The following is a 20,727-nucleotide window of genomic DNA, read 5'->3' as shown; positions in this document are numbered from 1 at the left end:
TTTCTGTCTTCAAAAGTCGTCTTATATGCCGGAACATACGGTACATATTATTATAATATACTGTCCAAGAGTCCCCCTCACCCAATAATATACTGTCCTGTGGTCCCTTTCCTATTGATATACTGTCCAGGAGTCCCCACCCCCACAATCCCAATGATTTACTGTCCTGGAATTTCCTTCTTTCCCTTTTTGATATACCTCGGCTCCCAGGTCCGACGCTGCCCTATGTCTTCTTCTCGACGGTCTTCACTGAAGTAGGCAGATGCATGCCCCTTGCTCTGTCTGCCTGCATGCTCTGTGAGCCATAGCACTTTCTGCCAGCTTCCACTATATTGAACCAGTGGGCAGTTAAGGATATATATATATTTTTTAAATCGCTTTATTGGCACAGAAATGAAATGGTGCAACATCACAAAACAAAATCATTAGCTGAGGTACATCAGATATAACAACATATATCTTTACACAATCATTTGTCATGTGTGATAACATCTGTACAAAAACAGCGATCCAGTAAACCCCTCCCCAACCCATACATAGAACAGTAACCAACCTGGTCTAGAGGTGTCAAGAGAGAAATAGAGTTTAAAAAAATTTAGTAGATAACAATGTTTAGGCAACAAGGTAACCCACCACCCTATTTCTAGAGAGCAAGGAATCCCTCCTGTTGACAGTGCACAGAGGAGTGCAGGAAGGGTGCCCAACTGTAATATGTAAAATTATAATAATATAACCTCCATCGAGTATTGCATTCACTGAAAAGGGACAAGAGACCCTCTCAGACTGCGAACATTAAAAAGGGTATCTAAGGAAGAGTACCAAGAGCCCCACACTTTTCGGAACTTATCCGGGCAGCCGCGATGTTTGTAAACTATATTCTCGTAAGGTAGAGTCAGATTAACTAGTTTCTTCCACTGAGAGACAGTAGGAGAGCGATCAGCCATCCAGCGTATGGCAATGGCCTTACGGGCCAAAAACAGAGCTTGCAGTTAAGGATATTTAACTTTCCTGTCCATGGTTAGTCATCCACGTCTCAGTTGTGAGCAGCTCCTCAGGAAGGGATACCTGATTTTGTCTACAACCTGTTGGTGCAGGGCAGGGATGGCTGACTCGGAAAAGTATTTGTGACTGAGAACTTCATACTGTGAGGCAGCTGCCACCGTCAGATCTTTAAAGCTGTCCATCTCCACCAGCCTAAATGGAAACATTTGAAACACCAGCAATTTTGAAATGCTTGTATTCAGGACCAGAGCTCATTAGTGTGATGGTCAAACTTCCACTTTCTCTCCATTATTTGGGGGATTGAAAGCTGAAGATGTTGTAGACAGGCTTGATGATGATGACAGTGGTGCTGCAGAGACAGAACACATTCACTCCCCCAGCTCCATCAACACAAACAGCAGCAGTATAGCCACTCCCCTGCCCATTATTATCTGCTTTCGTTATTTTGAAAGACTTTTAGGTGAAATAATAACAAGTTAACACTGACGCAAATACGTTTAAAACTGGTAGTTTGAATTAACTCTGTTGCAAATAGGTCTATGATTTGTATTGTAAGATAACAGAAATGCAAATTCTTAAAAGAATGGTTGTGTTAGTTAACACTGATGCGATAACACAGATGCAAATTCTTAAAAGACTGGTAGTGTTAGCACTTATGCAACTTGTAAAACTAATGTTGTGAAGCAACACTGATGCAAATAGGTCCAAGACTGGTATTTTGAAATATTTAAATATATATTTAATACTGGATGATGTTGAAACTGCAAGCTATACTGAGCCTGCCCCTTTAAGATTTTGATGGAAGTGCAAAATGTACTGCTGCAGCAATTTTTACATTTTGTTGAATGATGCTGGAACTGCAAACTATACTGAGATAGCGCCTTTTAGATTTTACTGGAACTGCAAACTATACTGACACTGCACCTTTAAGTTTTTTCGACAACCGCAAGCTACACTGAGAAAACACCTTTAAGATTGTGCTGGATGATTTTGAAAACTATACTGAGACTGCCCCTTTAAGATTTTGATGGAAGTGCAAAATGTACTGCAGCAGCAATTTTTACATTTTGTTGAATGATGCTGGAACTGCAAACTATACTGAGATAGCGCCTTTTAGATTTTACTGGAACTGCAAACTATACTGACACTGCACCTTTAACCCCTTAACGCTCTGCGCCGTAGCTCTACGGCGCAGAGGTATAAGGGATGTATGAAGAGGGCTCACGGGCTGAGTCCTCTTCATACAGAGGTGGGGGTTTTTGCATTTTGCACAAAACCCCCACCGCTAATAACCGCGGTCGGTGCTTGCACCGATCGCGGCTATTAACCCTCTAAACGCCGCCCGCAAAGTCGCGGGCGGCGTTTAAAAGACGGCGGCGCGCGGGGGCGCCGCCATCTTTTTTTCGATCGCCACGCCCCCGAACGTCATCGGGGGGCGGCGATCGGTTACCATGGTAGCCTCGGGTCTTCTTTTGACACGAGGCTACATGGTTTATGCAGGTTCGTTACAATGAGCCAGTGGCTCATTGTAATGTATGACCTGCAAAAACGCCATATATTGCAATACTGTAGTATTGCAGTATATGGTAGGAGCGATCTGACCATCTAGGGTTAATGTACCCTAGATGGTCTAAAAAATAGTGAAAAAAAAAAGAAAAAAAAAAGTTTAAAAAATAAAAAAAATTAATAAAATATTAAAAGTTCAAATCACCCCCCTTTCCCTAGAACTGATATAAAACATAACAAACAGTAAAAATCACAGACATATTAGGTATCGCCGCGTCCCAAAATGCCCGATCTATCAAAATATAAAAACGGTTACGGCCGGCGGTGACCTCCGAGGCGGGAAATGGCGCCCAAATGTCCGAAATGCGACTTTTACACCTTTTTACATAACATAAAAAATGAAATAAAAAATGATCAAAATGTCGCACAGACCTCAAAATGGTAGCAATGAAAACGTCGCCTCATTTCGCAAAAAATGACCCCTCACACATTTCCGTGCGCCAAAGTATGAAAAAGTTATTAGCGTCAGAAGATGGCAAAAATTTTTTTTTCTTTTTTGTACACATTCGTTTAATTTTTGAAAATGTATTAAAACACAATAAAACCTATATAAATTTGGTATCACCGCGATCGCACCGAACCAAAGAATAAAGTAGGCGTGTTATTTGGAGCGAAGAGTGAAAGTCGTAAAAACTGAGCCCACAAGAACGTGACCACGTGCGGTTTTTTTTCAATTTTTCCACATTTGGAATTTTTTTTCAGCTTCGCAGTACACGGCATGTTAAAATAAATAACATTACGGGAAAGTAAAATTTGTTACGCACAAAATAAGCCCTCACACAGGTCTGTACACGTAAAAATGAAAAAGTTATGGATTTTTGAAGTTGGAGAGCGAGAAATTAGCCGAAAAACCCTCCGTCCTTAAGGGGTTAAGGTTTTTCGACAACCGCAAGCTACACTGAGAAAACACCTTTAAGATTGTGCTGGATGATTTTGAAAACTATACTGAGACTGCCCCTTTAAGATTTTTCTAGATTATACTGGAACTGGAAATTATACTGAGATTGTGCTTTTAAGATCTTGCTGGATGATGCAGTAAATGCCAATGGTACTAAATTTGGCCCTGTGTTATAGCAGCTTATCAGTAGCTTAATACAGTTCTTAACATTTCCTTAAAAAGAGCAATTATTTCTAAAAAAGATTTCTACCTGTCCCTCACCCACTAAGTGCCCTGAAAAAAGCAATCATTGATATTTGAGATGTCCCTGCCTATCTCACCTCAGAGCAGAAAACTCTCCCTAGCTCTGTTTCCTGTATGTAATGTCTTATACAGCAGAGTCACATGTCCCACCTGGCCAATCACAGCCATGCCCACAGCGGACATGCCTGTGGTTACTAAGGGTCTGCAAACTGGTTGATTGGCTGTTCAGCAGTCAATCCACCAGTTTGGCGCTTTTTTCCTAAACCTGAAGCACGAATGGTGGTGCTGTGGATGTTCTGGGTGTAGAATTGGCTCATCACTAATCATGACATCACTATGATGACAAACCCATAACTGTATATTGCAAGAAAGAAGAAAATAAAGTCACTTTGTGGTTGTCACATGCCGTGATCTTAATCACAAAACGCTTGTCATAATATCTATGCGTAATAACAAAAAAGAATGAAAAAGGTTTATGAATCAGATTGTAGCATTTATGTATAGCAATTTAAAGTATGGCGTGCAGGGTGCAAAAACGACATTGTACCCAAACCTCAGATTGCATTATATATTTTAGATTTTTGAAATGTGAAACGCATAGCCTAACTTGCTATTTATTTTTTTGTTTGTTTATGCTGCTGATATACATTATAGATTTTTTAATCATGTTCTTAATAAAACAATCATGGATGTTTTAACTTTACTAGGGGGATTACCCTTTTGAGCTGGGCTACAATTTTTAAAATAAAAAGATAAGAATTGTTGGGGTAAATTTAATATGTGAAATGTACCAAATATCTGGTGCAACGTGTGAAAGAAAAACTGCCTAAAATGCTTTGTGAAACACTGACAGTTTTTTTGGCAATTTTATTGTGGCCTCACATGGGTGTTGATGTGCCTTTAGTTAGAACAAGCCATGTGTCAAAATTGTGTTACCGTATATACTCGACTACAAGCCGACCTGAATATAAGCCACAAAAAACTGGGAAAACGTATTGATTTGAATATAAGTCTAGGGTGGGAAATGCATTGGTCACCGCCTTCCCCCAGTATATAGCTTTTCAGCGCATTGGCCCCAGTATATAGCCAGTCAGCATTCCCCCAATATTTAGCCAGCCCCATCATATAGCAAGTCATCTGCCCCTGCATATAGCCTGCCCCTGTATATAGCCAGCCCCCTGCCCCATTATATAGCCAGCCCCCTGCTTGATTATATAGCCAGCCCCTGCCTGATTATATAGTCAGTCCCTACCCCATTATATAGCCAGTCCCCTGCCCCATTATATAGCCAGCCAGCCTTTCACCAGCCCTAGTTTGTCCAGTTCATAAAGCTGTGATGTCACAGGCTCTGATGCCGGCCGTCGCAGCCACAATGTTGTGTATGCCAGCTACCGGAACACACTGTGATGTCAGCGGCGGCTGCCATTACAGCTTGTACGCCATGACCGTGACACAGACCTGCCGCTGCTGAACAGATCGGATTCTAAAATACTATGTATGCTCACTCCATGTCATTAGTGTTGTGTTTAAAATAGCTAGATTAGCTGAAACATCACCCGCAATATGGGATAAAGATAGCTAAGGTATATTTTTTACCTGTCGAATGCTGCTTATTTTTTAAGTATATACGTCCTACTAGGGGATATAGCAGTCTCACCTTAGGTACTACATCTGTTATTTAAGGCAGAGATCTGGAGTCCTGGCTAATAGAGTTAGTAACCAAGCCAATACAGCCACATAAACTAATAAATGTGGACAGAGGTTGTCCCAAGAGTACAAAACCTTTTTATTTTTTGCCACTTAATATGTTCAGGCATGGAATAGCAGTTATACTATTCAAAAACAATAATGATATATTAGACAGTAGGTATTAAATATTTCATGTAGGAGTCGCAGCTTGGACAACGTATTGTTGGGCATTACAGCTATTTGGTTGTGCAAATAACAAATGTTACAAAAATATATTTTAATCCCATACAGGTCTCTAGGAGTAACAATATGGGAACTTTTCGAATTTGGAAGCCAGCCATATCGCCACCTTTCAGATGAGGAAGTCCTTGCTTTTGTAATTAAAGAACAACAGATGAAACTGGCCAAACCAAGACTGAAGCTGCCGCACTCAGATTATTGGTAATAACATAATTCTAAGTCAAAGTACATAAAAGTGTTTATATCTATCTATCTCTATATAACTATAGATCGAATATAACACAAGCTTTAAAGCATGAGACTTGCAAGCACAATATAGCAGTTATCACCTGAATCATAACCTAACAAGAACAAAACTTGTAAAAGCTTGACAAGAAAGGAGGACAGGGCAGATCCAGCTATTTCACATATATTCTTCCTGATGGTCAATGATAAAAGCCTATAACGCTCACATAACCAATATAGGTGTAGGCGATGAGTAACCTGTGTTTTGGTTTCCAGGATGCAACTCAAACAGGACGTCTAAATTTGTATATATAAATATATTGAGGATATTCATTCTCTATCAGGCTAGGTCCTTCGACATTTTGTGCATGGGAGAAATCTTCTCTGTGAATAACCAGTAATTAGTGCAGCTAATAGAGAATTTACCATATAAATATAAATCTTTCATTTTAAATTGCCAAAATATCTATTGTTCTTTTTATTATTGGATGTCTGCATCCTAGTTTGATGTTACTTATTAAAGTTCTTGTCTACAATTTCCATAGGTATGAGGTGATGCAATCCTGCTGGCTGTCTGTTGAACAAAGACCTACAGTGGAAGAGCTTCATCTGCAGCTTACTTACTTGCTGAATGAATGCTCCAACCAGACAGAGGAGAGTTTTGAGTGGCGCTGGAATGCACTTAAGCCAGCAAAATCGTCAGTGGGTTCTCTGAGGCACTCTGATGAAATTTCTGCTTTCCCACTGCTAGATAACTTCAGTGGTGGGGATGGCTTTCATGCAGACATGGATGACATTTTAACTGTGACTGAGAGCAGCCGTGGACTCAATTTTGAGTATATGTGGGAGAAAGCCAGATTAGGGCGCTGGAAAGCAACATCTCAGTGTCAAGACTATGTGTCAAATAATGGAAGTTTGACTGTGCCTGCTAATCCTTTCTATGATTCCAGCCATCAACATTCACGCCAAAGCTTGGAGACTCCAAGTGTTGTTCCAGTCATTAGTGCCCGTAGCCCTTCAGTAAGCAGTGAATATTACATACGGTTAGAGGAACATACAGAGAGAGGCAGTGGTGTGGATTGTACTGTCTGTGCTCCTAGCCCTGTCTATGAAAGAAAGTATGACATGCAGGAGCAGATATCACTCCATAAACGTTTATCACTTGGAAGTCCTTCTTCGCCACTAGAGCCACTGTTTTCCTCTGACTGGGATCCACTAGAGAGTGGCAGAACCAGTCCAGAAGAACCTCCAGCTCATCTGATTTTACATGAAGTTCCTAAACTTATAGATAGATGGACACCTAGTAATAATAATCCTTTTATTACTGTAGGAAGAGAATTGCCTCGTTATGTAAATCCTTTCCGTGGCTCAGTTGAAAGAGAATTATCAAGGCAGGTACAGGAGACTTCCCTAATGGAGCCCTCATTATCTGATGTGTTTTCTTCTGATTCAATTTTGAATGTTTACAGAGATATAGAAGACCATAGAAGAAGTTGGGATTCAGATACGCTTGAAGAGAGAGGAGCGGGAGAGACTCTTGCTGGGGATCCTGAGTCCTTAGCAGAGTTTTTAGATGACCGTGCATCACCTTGGGATTGTGAACCTTCATTAATGGAAGATCAAAGTACTGAAAGTAGTAGTAGTAGCACAGATAACAGCAGTCATCGCAACATGCCATCCTGTCCCTTGTGTAGTAGAGGGGTAATGGGAAGTCTGCAGAGATGCTCTTGTGCAATGTTACGTGGTGATGTGGTAATAGATTGGACCACACATGTTGCCATGCATCAAGACCATTATGGTTTGGATGATGATTCTTCTCTTAAAGTTGAACAGGGTTCTTTATCAGAGTGCTCTATCCCTGCAAGAACTTATGGTGAAGGAGATCTTTATGCTGGCCCTTTTGGAGACAGTCTTTGTGCAGCAGAGCACCAAGAATTTTATGATCCTTTAATGGGGGCAGCTGTGAAAAGTTATGACATTCAAGACTATCGTAACCGTCAAGTAAAAAGTTATGAATCTTTGCAGAAGAGTATTTCCAACCACCCACCTTCTCCCTTTATTGGGATTTCCAACTCAATGACCAACTGCAGTGTAATTGTCCCAATTGAAATACCACCTCTCTCTACCTTAGCAGAGAGCATTGAGGAGGAGACTATTGAAATAGTTCCAGATGTTCTCAATAGGTTCCCAGTAAATCAAAGCACAGTGCAAATAGAAAAAACACTAAACACATCTCAAACATTAGACTCTTGTGATTCTTTGGACATTCCGTCCAACACTAGCTCATCAGATGTATGCAGCCCAGCTTCTCATTTCTCTTCCCCTGGACAAAAGTTTGGGGACAGTGGCTATGAAACAGAAAACACATTTTCCCCAGAATTTATTTTCAAAGAAGTAAAAGAAGAAGAAGAAAACTGTCTTAAAGATTTGAAGTTACCTTTAACCCCCATATCAGAATCAACTAGTGACTTAACTCTTACTGAGGACTTCTCTGAACCACAGGCTACACCAATGGAAGAAGATAGCTCCCTTAGACTACTGAATTTGGCCACACCACACAGAGATTCAGCTTATTTTTCTGACTATGACAATGAAACTGATAAACATAATAGAGCATTACAACAAAAACCTGATGGGGAAAATGTTAATGGTGTTTCTAGTGCAGAAATGTCAGTTGTTATATCAACTGTTGAGGCCATTCAAAATGCTCAAGATGATAATACAGAAAAGAATAATAATCAAAATAGTATGAATAATGATGCAATATCTGAAGAATTACCCGTAAAAGCAATAAATAAGGAGGAAAATAATCATTACTCAGATCATTTTCAAGAAGCAGTCCCAGATGATGAAAGTGAAATTTTGAATTGCAATGGCGGGATAAATTTCATTCCAGAGGATATCCTAGGTAATTCATCTTCTCAAAGCAATACTGCTGATGCAGTACAAGAGAAAAATGAAAATTCTCAAACTGTTATAGATCAGAGAAATACAAGTGAGAACATACTTAAAAAACAACCAGAAAGTGGTTTTGTTGTTCAGGTTTGCAAAGAGCAGCTTCTTGTCTCCTTGAGAGAAAATGTAACCAGGAATGTACTGTCTACCTTTGAGTCTGGGACTGTGAACTCATGCGTCTTAAAAGACCAAGCTGTATTGAAGTTGTGGTCAATGGAGCCCAGATCAAATGCAGTTATTGAAGGAACGTTAAATAATAAACCTTTCTTCAAGGAGTTAACTGAAAATTATGATGAATGCAAACTTAATATAGATGACATCAACAAAGATCCAGATGCAAATATTAATCCTTCAGAGCTAATTGTGGACAAAGATGCAACTGACAACACTTGTGATGACACCCACACTAAGAATGATGGAGAAAAAGGAGAACAGGATTGTGAAAATGAAAACAATGGAGATGTTGTTGATCTGTCACCAGAACAGATTCTTGAAAGCTGTCCCAAGAAACAAGAAGGGACCCCTGCTGAACAAACTGAAGACCAGTCAGAAGATCAATCAAAACTCGTTGTAGACTTTGGCTCTACTGCAAATACTGGAAGTGAAGCTATTAAAGGTAAGTTAAAACCAATCATTTAAATTTAATAATTTATAATAAGGGGCAAGTGGGAATTTGCCGAAAATCCAAAAATCATTTAAAATAGTACACCCTTGAGAGACTACCTGTGAAGACCTTTTAATAGCAACATGTCAAAAATATCCTAAATCTTAAATTTTAAACAGTTTAATAACTATGCTGAATCAACATACTTTGAGTCACCAGCCCAATGCCTGCAGTTCTTAAAGGTATTCTTGTGGCCTAATTGTAGAGATATTGTGAAAGTGCATAATTCACTTGATTCCAGGCACTTTATATATAATATTCTAATAATATTCCTTATTTATATAGCACCATCATATTCTATAGCGTTTTACATATTGTAGGAGACATACAAATATAATATTACATTACAGAGTACAAACAGTCATATTGAACAAGAGCTTACAGTCTATGAGGATGAAAGGGGTGACACAAGAGGTATAACAGCTTTATTAATAAATAAAGCTGCTGCTGCTTAAACCAGTCATCATCCGCCATCTCATATACAAAGTCCGAGGGAAATCATTTTCATTTCAAAAAGGCCTTTGTCAGCAATATAAATAAATCCGGTGTTTATTTTATATTACCTTGTTCCCTGCTAGCACTGTGTTGTGAGTCCCAGGGGAAGGGGCAGTTCAAATGGCACAATCTTCCATTCCTCCTCGCCTCCTCCTATCTCAGAAAGCAGGAGAGAAACTGAGGGAGGGTCATGAGTGAGAATAAGGGAAGGCGGGATTGAGAAGCCATGCCTCTGCAGGGAATTAGGTATTGTAAATCAATTAAAAAGTGTTGGATTTGTTTATATTGCTGACAAAGGCATTTTTTAAATGAACATGACTTAGGCTAATGGAACCTGTCTTCAGTTAAAAATGCCTGCCTGATGAAATGTTCCCTTTAAAAGCTATTTACACACTGTCTATATGCATTAAATAGGTTATTTTATAGTTATTCTGGTATTTCACAATTAAGAGACACATACTAATAACACATAGGGGCACATTTACTTACCCGGTCCCTGCGCGAACCCCAACCAGAATGACTGATGAGGATGAACTCTGTAGCGATATCCTGCATATGCAATATCCTGCATATGTTGCGCCCGACTCAGGTCCGCCGGAGTTCACCATCTGCTTCCTGGTGTATGTAAGTGCATTGTCTTGCCCCACAATTTCAAAGTTAAATCCTGCGCTTAGTCCGAATCAGTCGGATCATCCATCAGCCCGCTCCACGATTCCGATTAAAATCCGATCACATTGCCAAAATCCTCTGCTAAATGCCGGGAGGATAGGAAATCGTCGGACTATTCAACCAAAGTGCGGCCACAGGACCCTTAGTAAATGTGCCCCATAGTTTTTCAAAGGAAGAGTTGTAGATAAGGGACCCAAACTAGAGGGAAAATAGCACTAAAATGTAATGAAAATATAAGGTATAACAAAAAATTTGTATTTTAATTTCAGTTGGAATTTCTACATCCTACAAGTCAAAAAAAAAAAGAAATTGAATTTATTTAAGTGGAGTTTTATTAAAACCAATGTAACAAGTGAAATGTTGTGATATCATTGATTTTTCATTTCCTGTAGCAAAAGTGGCAAGACTTTCTTTGTCTCTTCCACCTTTAAACCTTCAAGCATTCCAAAGCTCCAGTGGGCGAAAATCTTTTTGGGACAGTGAAGAAGATAAGAGGGAAGCCCATAATAAGAAGGAAGATGAGGATGAAGAAGATGAAGGCTTTGGTCTTCAAGACCATCAGAGAACAGGCTCAGAAGCTGAAGTAGATGTGGCAGGAGTCCCAATTGTGGTAACAGAGACAGATGATGGTCGTAACCTTCGGAGTCTGCTAAAATCACCAAAATCTGCTGATGAGGTGGATGATGATCTTGATAGAAAGCGAAAAATGGTGTCCTTTTTTGATGATGTAACAGTTTACTTGTTTGACCAGGTAGGATTCAGTTAGAAGAAATCATCAGTGTATTAACAATACAGTCATGATACCACTACCATGTATTGTTTTGTCATTTTTGTTCCTATCTTCATGCTGCATTTCATTGCTTGGTAAGAAAATTCCTTATTTGTTCTTCTTTGTGCTGTGTTTTCTGTGCATTATACACCAAGAATAGGGCAGTACAATGCTGGTCTCAGCTGCAGGTAGCATGTTATAGGAAAGGTTCAATCCTACAGAAAGTTACAGTTAAGACCAGCCCATTGCTAAATTACTGTTACTCTTAATAGTAAGAGCATAGATATGAATAAATAAATAAATAAAATGAAAAAAAAATATGTTACGGTAATGGATTGTACTACATTTTATGGTCACAAGTCCCTTTAACTTTATTAGAGCACTGCATGCTGAAAAAAATAGAGTGCAGAAAATTCTTTCATATATTACCTCAATTCTCTATGAAGCGTTTGGACTAAGCTGTTATCAAGAGCCCTGGCGAATTAGCGCTGAACTGCAATAAAATAGTTTGATTACCACACAGCGAAAAGGACTTTTTCCCCCAAACTTTTTTCTGTGTTGCTTCAGGCACTGTACCCTTACAATTGTACCCTTAAAGGTTCTGAAGACGAGGTACTTTATATTTGGCACTGAAAATGTTTTACTTCCCTGCTCATTTCCCAGATGCCCACTATGAGACATTGTGATTCTTCTTTACATTTTCACAGCTAACAGTTTTTCTTGAAGGAAAATCTGTTTGACATATGTTCCATTAAGGATTTCCAGGTGTCTCCTGTCCTTTTTTCTTCTTTTTTGCTCATTCTAACTTTATTAACATAAATACAGTCATTCTATAGACATTTATTTATATGGACATTTAAAATGTATCCTTCAATTAAATTAAAGGGTGCTTTCTATTACTAAAGGGCTTATTCAGGCAGATGATCTGATTTGCGGCCCGTAAAAATATACAATTATATATATAGAGAGGGACATATTCTTGCTCATTAAAATCATTTAAATCTTTCTTAGTCTACGAAGAAAGACAAGGGGTGTTTCTAGCAGGTCCAAGAAAATGGTAAATTCATAGACGGAACCCATGTGCTGTCTACCTTTTTTGCCCATGGCCATACTAGTTTGGGACACCGACTGCATATAATGATTTCTTTTTATGGCCTATCAGTCTGTAAAGAGATGTAGTGAGTAGTTACATAGACTATTATAGGTGCTGTCCATGTGATTTTTTTTTACACAGATAGCACGTAGCAACTAAATGAGAGCTTATTCAATTATTGCTTGAGTCCCTTTAATCAATGTGTTTGTAATTTTGCTGTGGTTTCATTTTTCTTCTAGGAGACACCTACCAATGAACTGAGTAATCAGAATGCAACAGAAAATGATCAGATTTCCCAGAATCCTTCACTGGAGTCAAGTCTTGATGTATTTTCATCGACTGATGGTTTTAGTAAGTAATGTGCTGACTTTTTGTAAAAAGTCCTATCTATCACTGACATTCACATTCTTCCAAATCTTTGCAGCGCATTAATCTTTAGCTTTAGGTGAACATAAATGTCCTGTGTTCTTGTTTATCCTACACTCATGAAGAATTGTTGTCAGTCAAGTAAGTTGAGCTGACAGCTATCTGATATAGATTAAATTAAACAGTCCCTTAAAAAATCAAAAGGTCTGACCCTACTTTCACAGTAAACTCGGGAGCAGCCTACAAAAGGAGCAACATAAAAGGTTTCAATGTACAGGCAGTCCCCGGGTTACATACAAGATAGGTTTCATAGGTTTGTTCTTAAGTTGAATTTGTATGTAAGTCGAAACTGTATATTTTATCATTGTAGTTCCAGACAAAAAATTTTTTGGCCCCAGTGAAATTTGGAGTTTCAAAATTTTCTGCTGTATTTGGACCAAGGATTATCAATAAAGCTTCATTACAGACACCTTACAGTTGATCACTGCAGTCTGGGACTATAGTAAAGCATTCAGAGAGCTTCACCAAAGGTCACAGTGGGCAGAGGGGTCCTTCTTTAAACAGGGGTTGTCTGTAAGTCGGGTGTCCTTAAGTAGGGGACCACCTGTATTACTATAATTTGTTTTCTTTGTCTGATAGGTGGAAGTTTTGAGTGGGACGATGACTTCCCGTTGATGACCCAAAACTCCACATTCCTCCCCATGGCAGCTGAGGGAGCAGCTCTCAAGTCACCAATTAGTCCAACTACATCAGTATCTCCTTCACTTCAAGCGAAGCGAGTTGAAGGAAACCTTATGGACTCACTGAGGTTCACTCGATTCACTGTCTCTCCTGCTGTTGAACCACATGTTCCATTATGTGATTCAGATGTAGTTTCACCTGCGGGTTAGTATTGTTTCTGACTCATTTACATAAATGATTATAGTTGAGTGGGGACGTGAAATGTGCAAACTTATATCAGCTAAGTGATAAATGAGGATGACAAGTCTGACGTTCCACCTGTAGGTTAGTATTGTTACTGACTGATTTAAATAAATATAACCTGGGAAATTAAGAGATGACTAACAGTAACAATTTTCAATAAACATTCTCTGTTAAAACTCTGATAATGGAATACATGACTTTTTTTTTCCAGGTACAATTGAAAAATGAAGAAGAACAAGATCGGGCTGTCATATAGGGGATCATTGATGCCTCTTACTACTTTTATATGGACTTTCTATCTTTCCTTTCCTGCTTGGCCAGCTCTGTGTCTGAGAAAAAAGATACTCTTTTCCACCACCATAGATTCTCTTCGGATTATAAAGATCCATGCATAGACAAGCACTATAGTTTTCATAAGAAAATGATGAAAAAAAGGTGCATAAGAAAATGATGACTGTCCTATACATGTTCTTCATAATCAAACCCGCATAGGAACTCTTCATCAGATATCTTGGAAAATCAGCTCTTATCTTGTTTATTGCGCAAGATGATTTCTTCATATTGAAAAAATAATGTGCCAAACTGACTCCATTTTATTTGATGTCCAGTTCCAGCTTTCATCTTTAATTTGTACATCAGTGTCTTGCGGGCCAAAGTGAATCCAATTACAGTAGAGTTTTTACAGCCTCGGTTTACAGTTCTTTTTTATTGCCTTTTTTTACCATTTTATTTAAAATTGGTAGCTTTCTCAGCTATGATCCATTTCAAAGCCTAAAGAACTTCCTTATCATACATGGGTATTTGGGCCATGAAAGCACCAGTCATATTGACTTCTCATTACAATGCAAATCTAGTAACCCTTGTGAACAATGTATTTTATTTTGGCTTGCTCTTATGCAGTATGTTGATATATCTGTGCGTCCTGCCACAACAAAGTGCTGTATAAATGTTCTGAAGTTTCAAAGTAAGTTTTAAAACTGGGAGTATTTTTTGGAATAATTTGTTTGGATATCTGCCTTATTCCCAGAGTGCCGAACAATGTATCCTACCCTTCATGTTACATTATGCTAGTCCACACAGTTTAGAATCAGAGGGTTACAGTAAGATTTTTTGATCCCATAGGTGATTTTTGTATGTGTATTACATCTTGCAGTCTTCTTATTACATAAAAGTAGAGAAATGTCTCCTCCACATTTTCTTCCAACTGAGTTCATAGCTGGTAAAGTACATATATATATATATTCATAGGTGTTTAGCAAAAAGGTTTTAACAACTGTGCACTGGCAAATGACTCATAATTCAGGAATAGATGTGGTAGAGAAAGACATTTTTTAAGGTGTGTATATAGAAAAACTATTTATAGACGTCCCTTTTTATAGTGCAGGTGAGATGAGAAAGGAAAAGCTTGGAACGTCTGTACTACCCATTCTATCAAAGGCTTATGACTGTGACGGCAAAGGTTATGCGTATTTTTAATATTGCTAAAATTGGTTGCTTTTGATGTCCCTCATTGAAAGCAGCGGCATAGCAATGTGTATTAATGATGTTTGCACACTCTAGGATAAATGTTAGAAAAGTTAACATTATAAATTTAAGCCTTAAAGACTCTGTACACCTGTAAAGGTCACATGAAAAGGCAGTTTCCACAAGGAGATGTGTAACTTCTCTTGGTTCACATTTGTGGCCTCTTAACTAGCCAAACCAGTTCCCTGCTTTACAATGATGAAAAGGAATTCTTAGAAATGTTCAATCTAGAAGAGTTTATCTGATTGGCTCCCAAGTCATGTCACAAGGCTTCTTATAATTTAGGCATTGACTTATCTGAAGCTACTTTCCCTAAAGTGGCATTGAAGGAAAAGTTTTCCTTTTTCGAACCTGGAAAATATATTTGCATGGATTTAAATGTCAGATGTTTGTATTAAAGTTGGGACTTCTGAAAAGGGGCAGCCTGAGTTACTATGTCCCCAGGTCCTTTACCATGGGTGGTATGTGCGCTGGACAAGGCCTCTGCTCTCTGTGCAACTTTTAAGTAGTAATGTGACCTCCTGTGTAGCTGTAGAGATGTGGTTGTGTGAGCCATTACTAGAAGATGGGCCCTACAGTAAGACCATATCTGCTTTCTAAATGCCTTGGCCTGATGTGAATGGCAGTAGTTTGCTAATCCGTTTCTTATGCTTTCACTCTCTTTCCCTTGCAGTTATCCTTATAAGCCATCACCTGCATAGAGTACCTGAAAAGTAAATGCAGACTATAAACCTGCTACAGGTGATCTGGTTTACTCCTAGTGCCAAATTAACCCAAAAGGGAGCCTTACTGGTCAAAGCAATGACATAACTGACTTGTGTTATATAGAGAACTATTATAAATGCAAACGGTACAATGAAAAACATTGATTTTATGTGTTTTTATTGTTTGCACTGTTAGTAGTAAGACTATTCAAGATGTATAAAAGAGCAATTTTTGGAATTTTACTGTGAAGAGAAGTGTGAGTCAAATGGAGATGGATAATAGGAATGACTGTGCTGTTGGACACTGGGTTACAAATAGCTGCTTTTAATGAGTGGTGTTAATATGTTTTTAAGAGATCACTCTGCCCAAGCTGACTTGAGAACAATACAAAAGACATGAACTGGCTGTTCTCTTGCTGGATGACCCCTGCTGCAACTGGAAGAAAGATTCCTTCTCTACAACAGAGACATAAGGAACAATTTTGCTTCATATTAGGAGAAATTTTGTGATACTGGGGAATTATCTTATTTCTCCTTCTTCATGCTGGATATTCTTTGAAGAAACCTAAAGACTTTACTTTAATCTTGGTTTAATAATGAATTCCGGTGAAAGGATTCCTTAACATAGATAAGATGTTTACCAGCTCAGTCCATGGCCAGCACCAAATCATCTTTGGGTCCTTTGAGTGGCACAGCATATACCCAGTGTCTCATCATGTTGACTACAAAATTAGTATGCCTTTTAAAATGCATTGTAGGAATTCAGGCTTCATGAATGTGTGTTTGTATGTTACTTTTTTACTTTAAGATCATCATCATATTTTTTTATTTGTTTAATAATAACTGTGGGATATTGAAAGGTAATTGTTAGACAGCAGTATGTTACCTCTCCTTTTTAAAGAAGCAGTACTAGACAGGGCAAACGCAAACAATGCAAAATTTCACATGATATAGAAAATGTGGCAGATTAATATTGCAGTATTAGGACATATGCATGTTACAAATTTTAAACACACCTAAGGTAGGAGAGACACCTTTCCTTTGGTTCTTTGTGCCCCCAGGGTGAGGGGCTAATTTACATTCACAGATTCTTAGCCCATGTAACGGTGGCAGTGGTCAGTTGGTAAACAAGCAAAGCACATTTTTATGCTGCACCTAACATCATAGCTTGTTAGCATCAAATCTATATTTGCTGTAACAAATGCAAGTTACCAAAAATGGTTCATTCAACCTTATAGTGCAGCAATGATTACTGCGTGTAAATGTATACAGTTAGTTGGTAATGAGAGAAATCTCATGAGAGAGATCTTCCAAAATTTAAATAAAATCCCTTGTTATTCACTTCTGAGTATGTTAAGCATAGGGTATATTCCCATGCATGTTTTTTTTAAATGGCTTGGTTACAAATATCAAAGTTGATCCAAGTAAGTACGCTCACACATACCATACTTACACTGAAAAACTATCTTTGGGTCATGTTACCCTCCGGGAGCCACCTTGAGGACTTCCGATGATGCCCTTTATCCTGCAGCACTTCTGGCGAGAGAACACTAGTGTCCATCTAGAATGAAGAATCTGGTTGGAGGCGTGTGTGCTTGATCTGGCATGCCCATCCAATGAGCGATAACATTTTAGGGGAACACTGATGCTCAGCGAGGAAGGTGTGCATGTAGTAATTAGTGTAATTCATTACTTGGCCCTTTCTTCACTGAATGTTTGTTATTTGTGGCCAACCTCTCTAAGAATTGCTCATTATCAAGATTAGGCAGAAAATTTGGGAGGAATAGTCATTTTTACCCCAAGTTGCCAATATATACTATTTTTTTAAATATTAAAGCCATTTTCCCAACTTTATAAGGAATAGTGATCTACAAAACATCCACTCAACACTTTCAAACATTTTGACCAGCGTTCCCAAGTTTATGTTCACTTACTCCTTGGCATTCCTTTTTTAAATATCCAGGACAAATATAGTATGGCTTATGATCCCTTAAATAGATGATTTTGCTGATTTCCCATTGACATATAATGACTTGTCATTTTAACTGCTAAAATTAAAAAAAACTTGAAAGATTAAACTGCAGGGTTAATACAGCCTAAATGTGGTATTTAGTCCAAGATTATAATCTGAAAAATCTTATTTTTAGGTCTTTGCTAGTTGGCTAATGGGGTAATTTATCTTCTCTCATCTTTCTATTATTTTTGTCCCTTTTTAGCTGCATTCAAAAATGTGTGAAAATCAGCAACTTTTTTATATGCACAGCAAAGTTTGCAGCACCTTTTTTCAGTGTTGCACCTATTATATCTTCAAAATGCAAATGTGGACCTATGAAAAAGTTGCATATTTTTTGTGCAATCACGTTAAAGTCTCAATTTTTTGCATAGATAACTTCAGTCCCAAGCAGAAATAGGAATGGTATGGGTAGCACTAGACTTTATGGCCTTGGTACAACTTTTGGGTGACTTTTTAAAAAAAAAAGTAGCAAAAACCAACAAACTCAAAAAGCCAAAATATCACTTTCTAGGATAAATTTAACAAACTCAAAACCCAAAAGAAAAAAAATGAGACAGGAACAAGATCTAAAGACTAAAGATAAATGACCCCCTATGTGTTGTAGTGTGCTATATACTCAATTAATGTTGCAAGCGGTAGGTATTTTTCTTCATACTAAAACAAATGCAGTGTAGTGCTTACATTTCCAGAAAGAAAGAAAAATGGATTCAAACCAGCCAAACGCTTGGTAATCATGCAAAAACGCATGCGTTTTGCAACGCATATAAAATGCATCAAAATTATCATAGAGAATTGATCCTAATCTTCCTAAAATGCACCTTGACAATATAGTCACCAAGATTTTTCTGACACTTAACAATAATCCAACATGTGTGATTTTAGACATTTAAATATACTGCTAAAGGCCACAAGTTTGTAAACTATGTATATATACTGTATATATGTGTGTATGTTATATATGCATGTATATGTATAATTACAGTTCACAAACACGATTAAGACCATCTGCTAAATATTTTTTGTAAGCCAATTGTGTAAATATCTTGTACTGCTTCTTTAAAATATATACGTGGGAAAAGTCAAACTGAACCAATATCTTGTTAATGTTCAGAATATGGCATAACAAAAGTGTCCAATTAATTGCTCTCTGGATCTTTACTGTATAGAATAGTGTAGCAGGCTGTGCTATTCTGCACTACAGGACAAACGTTTTCTGATGAAATACGAGCTATACGATGCCTGTAGTAAAATCCCATTGAAATGTTAGTGTGAACAGATCTGATATAAATGCATCATGTATCCCAATCAAGAGTGCTTGGATTGAAGACACTATTACTGACATTAGATGTGTACATGTCATGCTTTAATTTATGTTACACATGTTATTAAGTCATGTCCTGTATCGGCATCAGAAATTAAAAGTAGGTGTATCATATCGACTTTGGGATATTTACAATGACTGATGTACCAAAAGAAGTGCTTAAGCCCCCAGGATCAATCAGAAATGACCAAACTCAGGATCACTCAGATATTGGTAGGTCTGGATTACAGTACTTTTTTTTTTCACAGTATTTTTTATTGTGCACCCATGAGTCTTTGTTAAACTGTCGGATTGTAGAATCTACCTATTTTCAGCTGAATTCAAGTCACCATAAGTTCTAATTCACATTACCTTATTCCCAGCTAGCAGTGTGTGTTGATCCCGGGGCAGGGGTTTGGGTACAGCTGCAGCCTGTGTCAGTCTCCTCTAATCCACACTCATGCAGCTCCCCCACTCCTTCACACTTCCCGTCAGGTGCATTGAGTAGGCAAAGGAGGGGAATGATGTAGAGGTGAGCAAGAATACATGAGAAGACACAGGCACACACAGGCTGCAGCTACATCTCTTCCCCCCGGGACTCACCACAGGCAGCTGGCTGGGAGCCAGGTAATGTAAAATAAATTATAAATTATTTAATATGATTCAAAATGCTGACAAAGGCATTTTTAAACTCAGTATCTTAGGCTATTTGAACATGTCACCAACTAAAAGTGACATTCCTTGCAACAGGTATGGCATGTGAATTTTAGGTCACTTGCAGCAGAGTGAGCATCCTGGTTGAGGGTTTAGAGTGATAGTTTTGTAATGAAGACAGTTACAATAGATGATGCCACCACTAACTGATTTTAGATTTAACTTTATGCCATTCTATCAAGGTTTCCCAATTGTTGCAACAAGATTTTAGGGGGAATGACTTTTTTCACTGTTCTCTTTTTTTCATTAGGTTCTATAAGATCTGGAATTGGAGAGCTTTATTAAATAAGGGAATACTGCCCTACCATCATGTATAATATGGATGACGAGTATAAAAATATATATATGTAAGAAACCATAAAGACTGCAGTATTATCTCTCAGAAACTCACATTATTTTTACATGGTTAAAATGTGATGTATTTTGACAACTTTGTCTGTAAATAGAAACATTTGCTGTTCTTAAGTGCAAATTGAAAACAAATTTTTTTCATTCAAAATGGTGTTTGTTCGCCAAAATAATGTTTGCCAAAAAGGAAAAAAATAACATTAAAATAAGATCTTATACTGACTGTTTTGACCACTTTCTCTGTATCTGCACATCTCTCGTTTGTAAATGAATGAGTAGGTAAAAATATTTTAAACGTCTTAGAAAATATTTTGCAGTAAACCAA

The 20,727-nt window shown here is 38.0% G+C and overlaps 1 protein-coding gene across 4 annotated transcripts in view; it reads left to right on the top strand.

Moving 5' to 3' along the window:
* Window positions 1-20,625, top strand: part of LMTK3 (lemur tyrosine kinase 3) — a 70,967-nt gene extending 50,342 nt beyond the window's left edge. For 2 of the 4 annotated variants that reach the window (XM_072110441.1, XM_072110437.1), the window contains exons 11-16: window positions 5,690-5,839; window positions 6,409-9,434; window positions 11,039-11,397; window positions 12,748-12,859; window positions 13,514-13,759; window positions 14,010-20,625. In XM_072110441.1, coding sequence (XP_071966542.1) covers window positions 5,690-5,839; window positions 6,409-9,434; window positions 11,039-11,397; window positions 12,748-12,859; window positions 13,514-13,759; window positions 14,010-14,026 — 3,910 coding nt within the window. In that variant the 3' untranslated portion in view covers window positions 14,027-20,625. Of the gene's footprint in view, window positions 1-5,689; window positions 5,840-6,408; window positions 9,435-11,038; window positions 11,511-12,747; window positions 12,860-13,513; window positions 13,760-14,009 lie in introns of those variants that run through there. The other 2 variants (XM_072110440.1, XR_011847683.1) reach the window with 2 other exon arrangements.
* Window positions 20,626-20,727: the final 102 nt, after the last annotated feature.

Source organism: Engystomops pustulosus, chromosome 6 (genome assembly GCF_040894005.1).
Source record: "Engystomops pustulosus chromosome 6, aEngPut4.maternal, whole genome shotgun sequence".
In the NCBI taxonomy this organism is placed as follows: domain Eukaryota; kingdom Metazoa; phylum Chordata; class Amphibia; order Anura; family Leptodactylidae; genus Engystomops; species Engystomops pustulosus.
The sequence above is the reverse complement of the archived record's forward strand: the minus strand, read 5'-3'. Positions and strand labels throughout refer to the sequence as shown.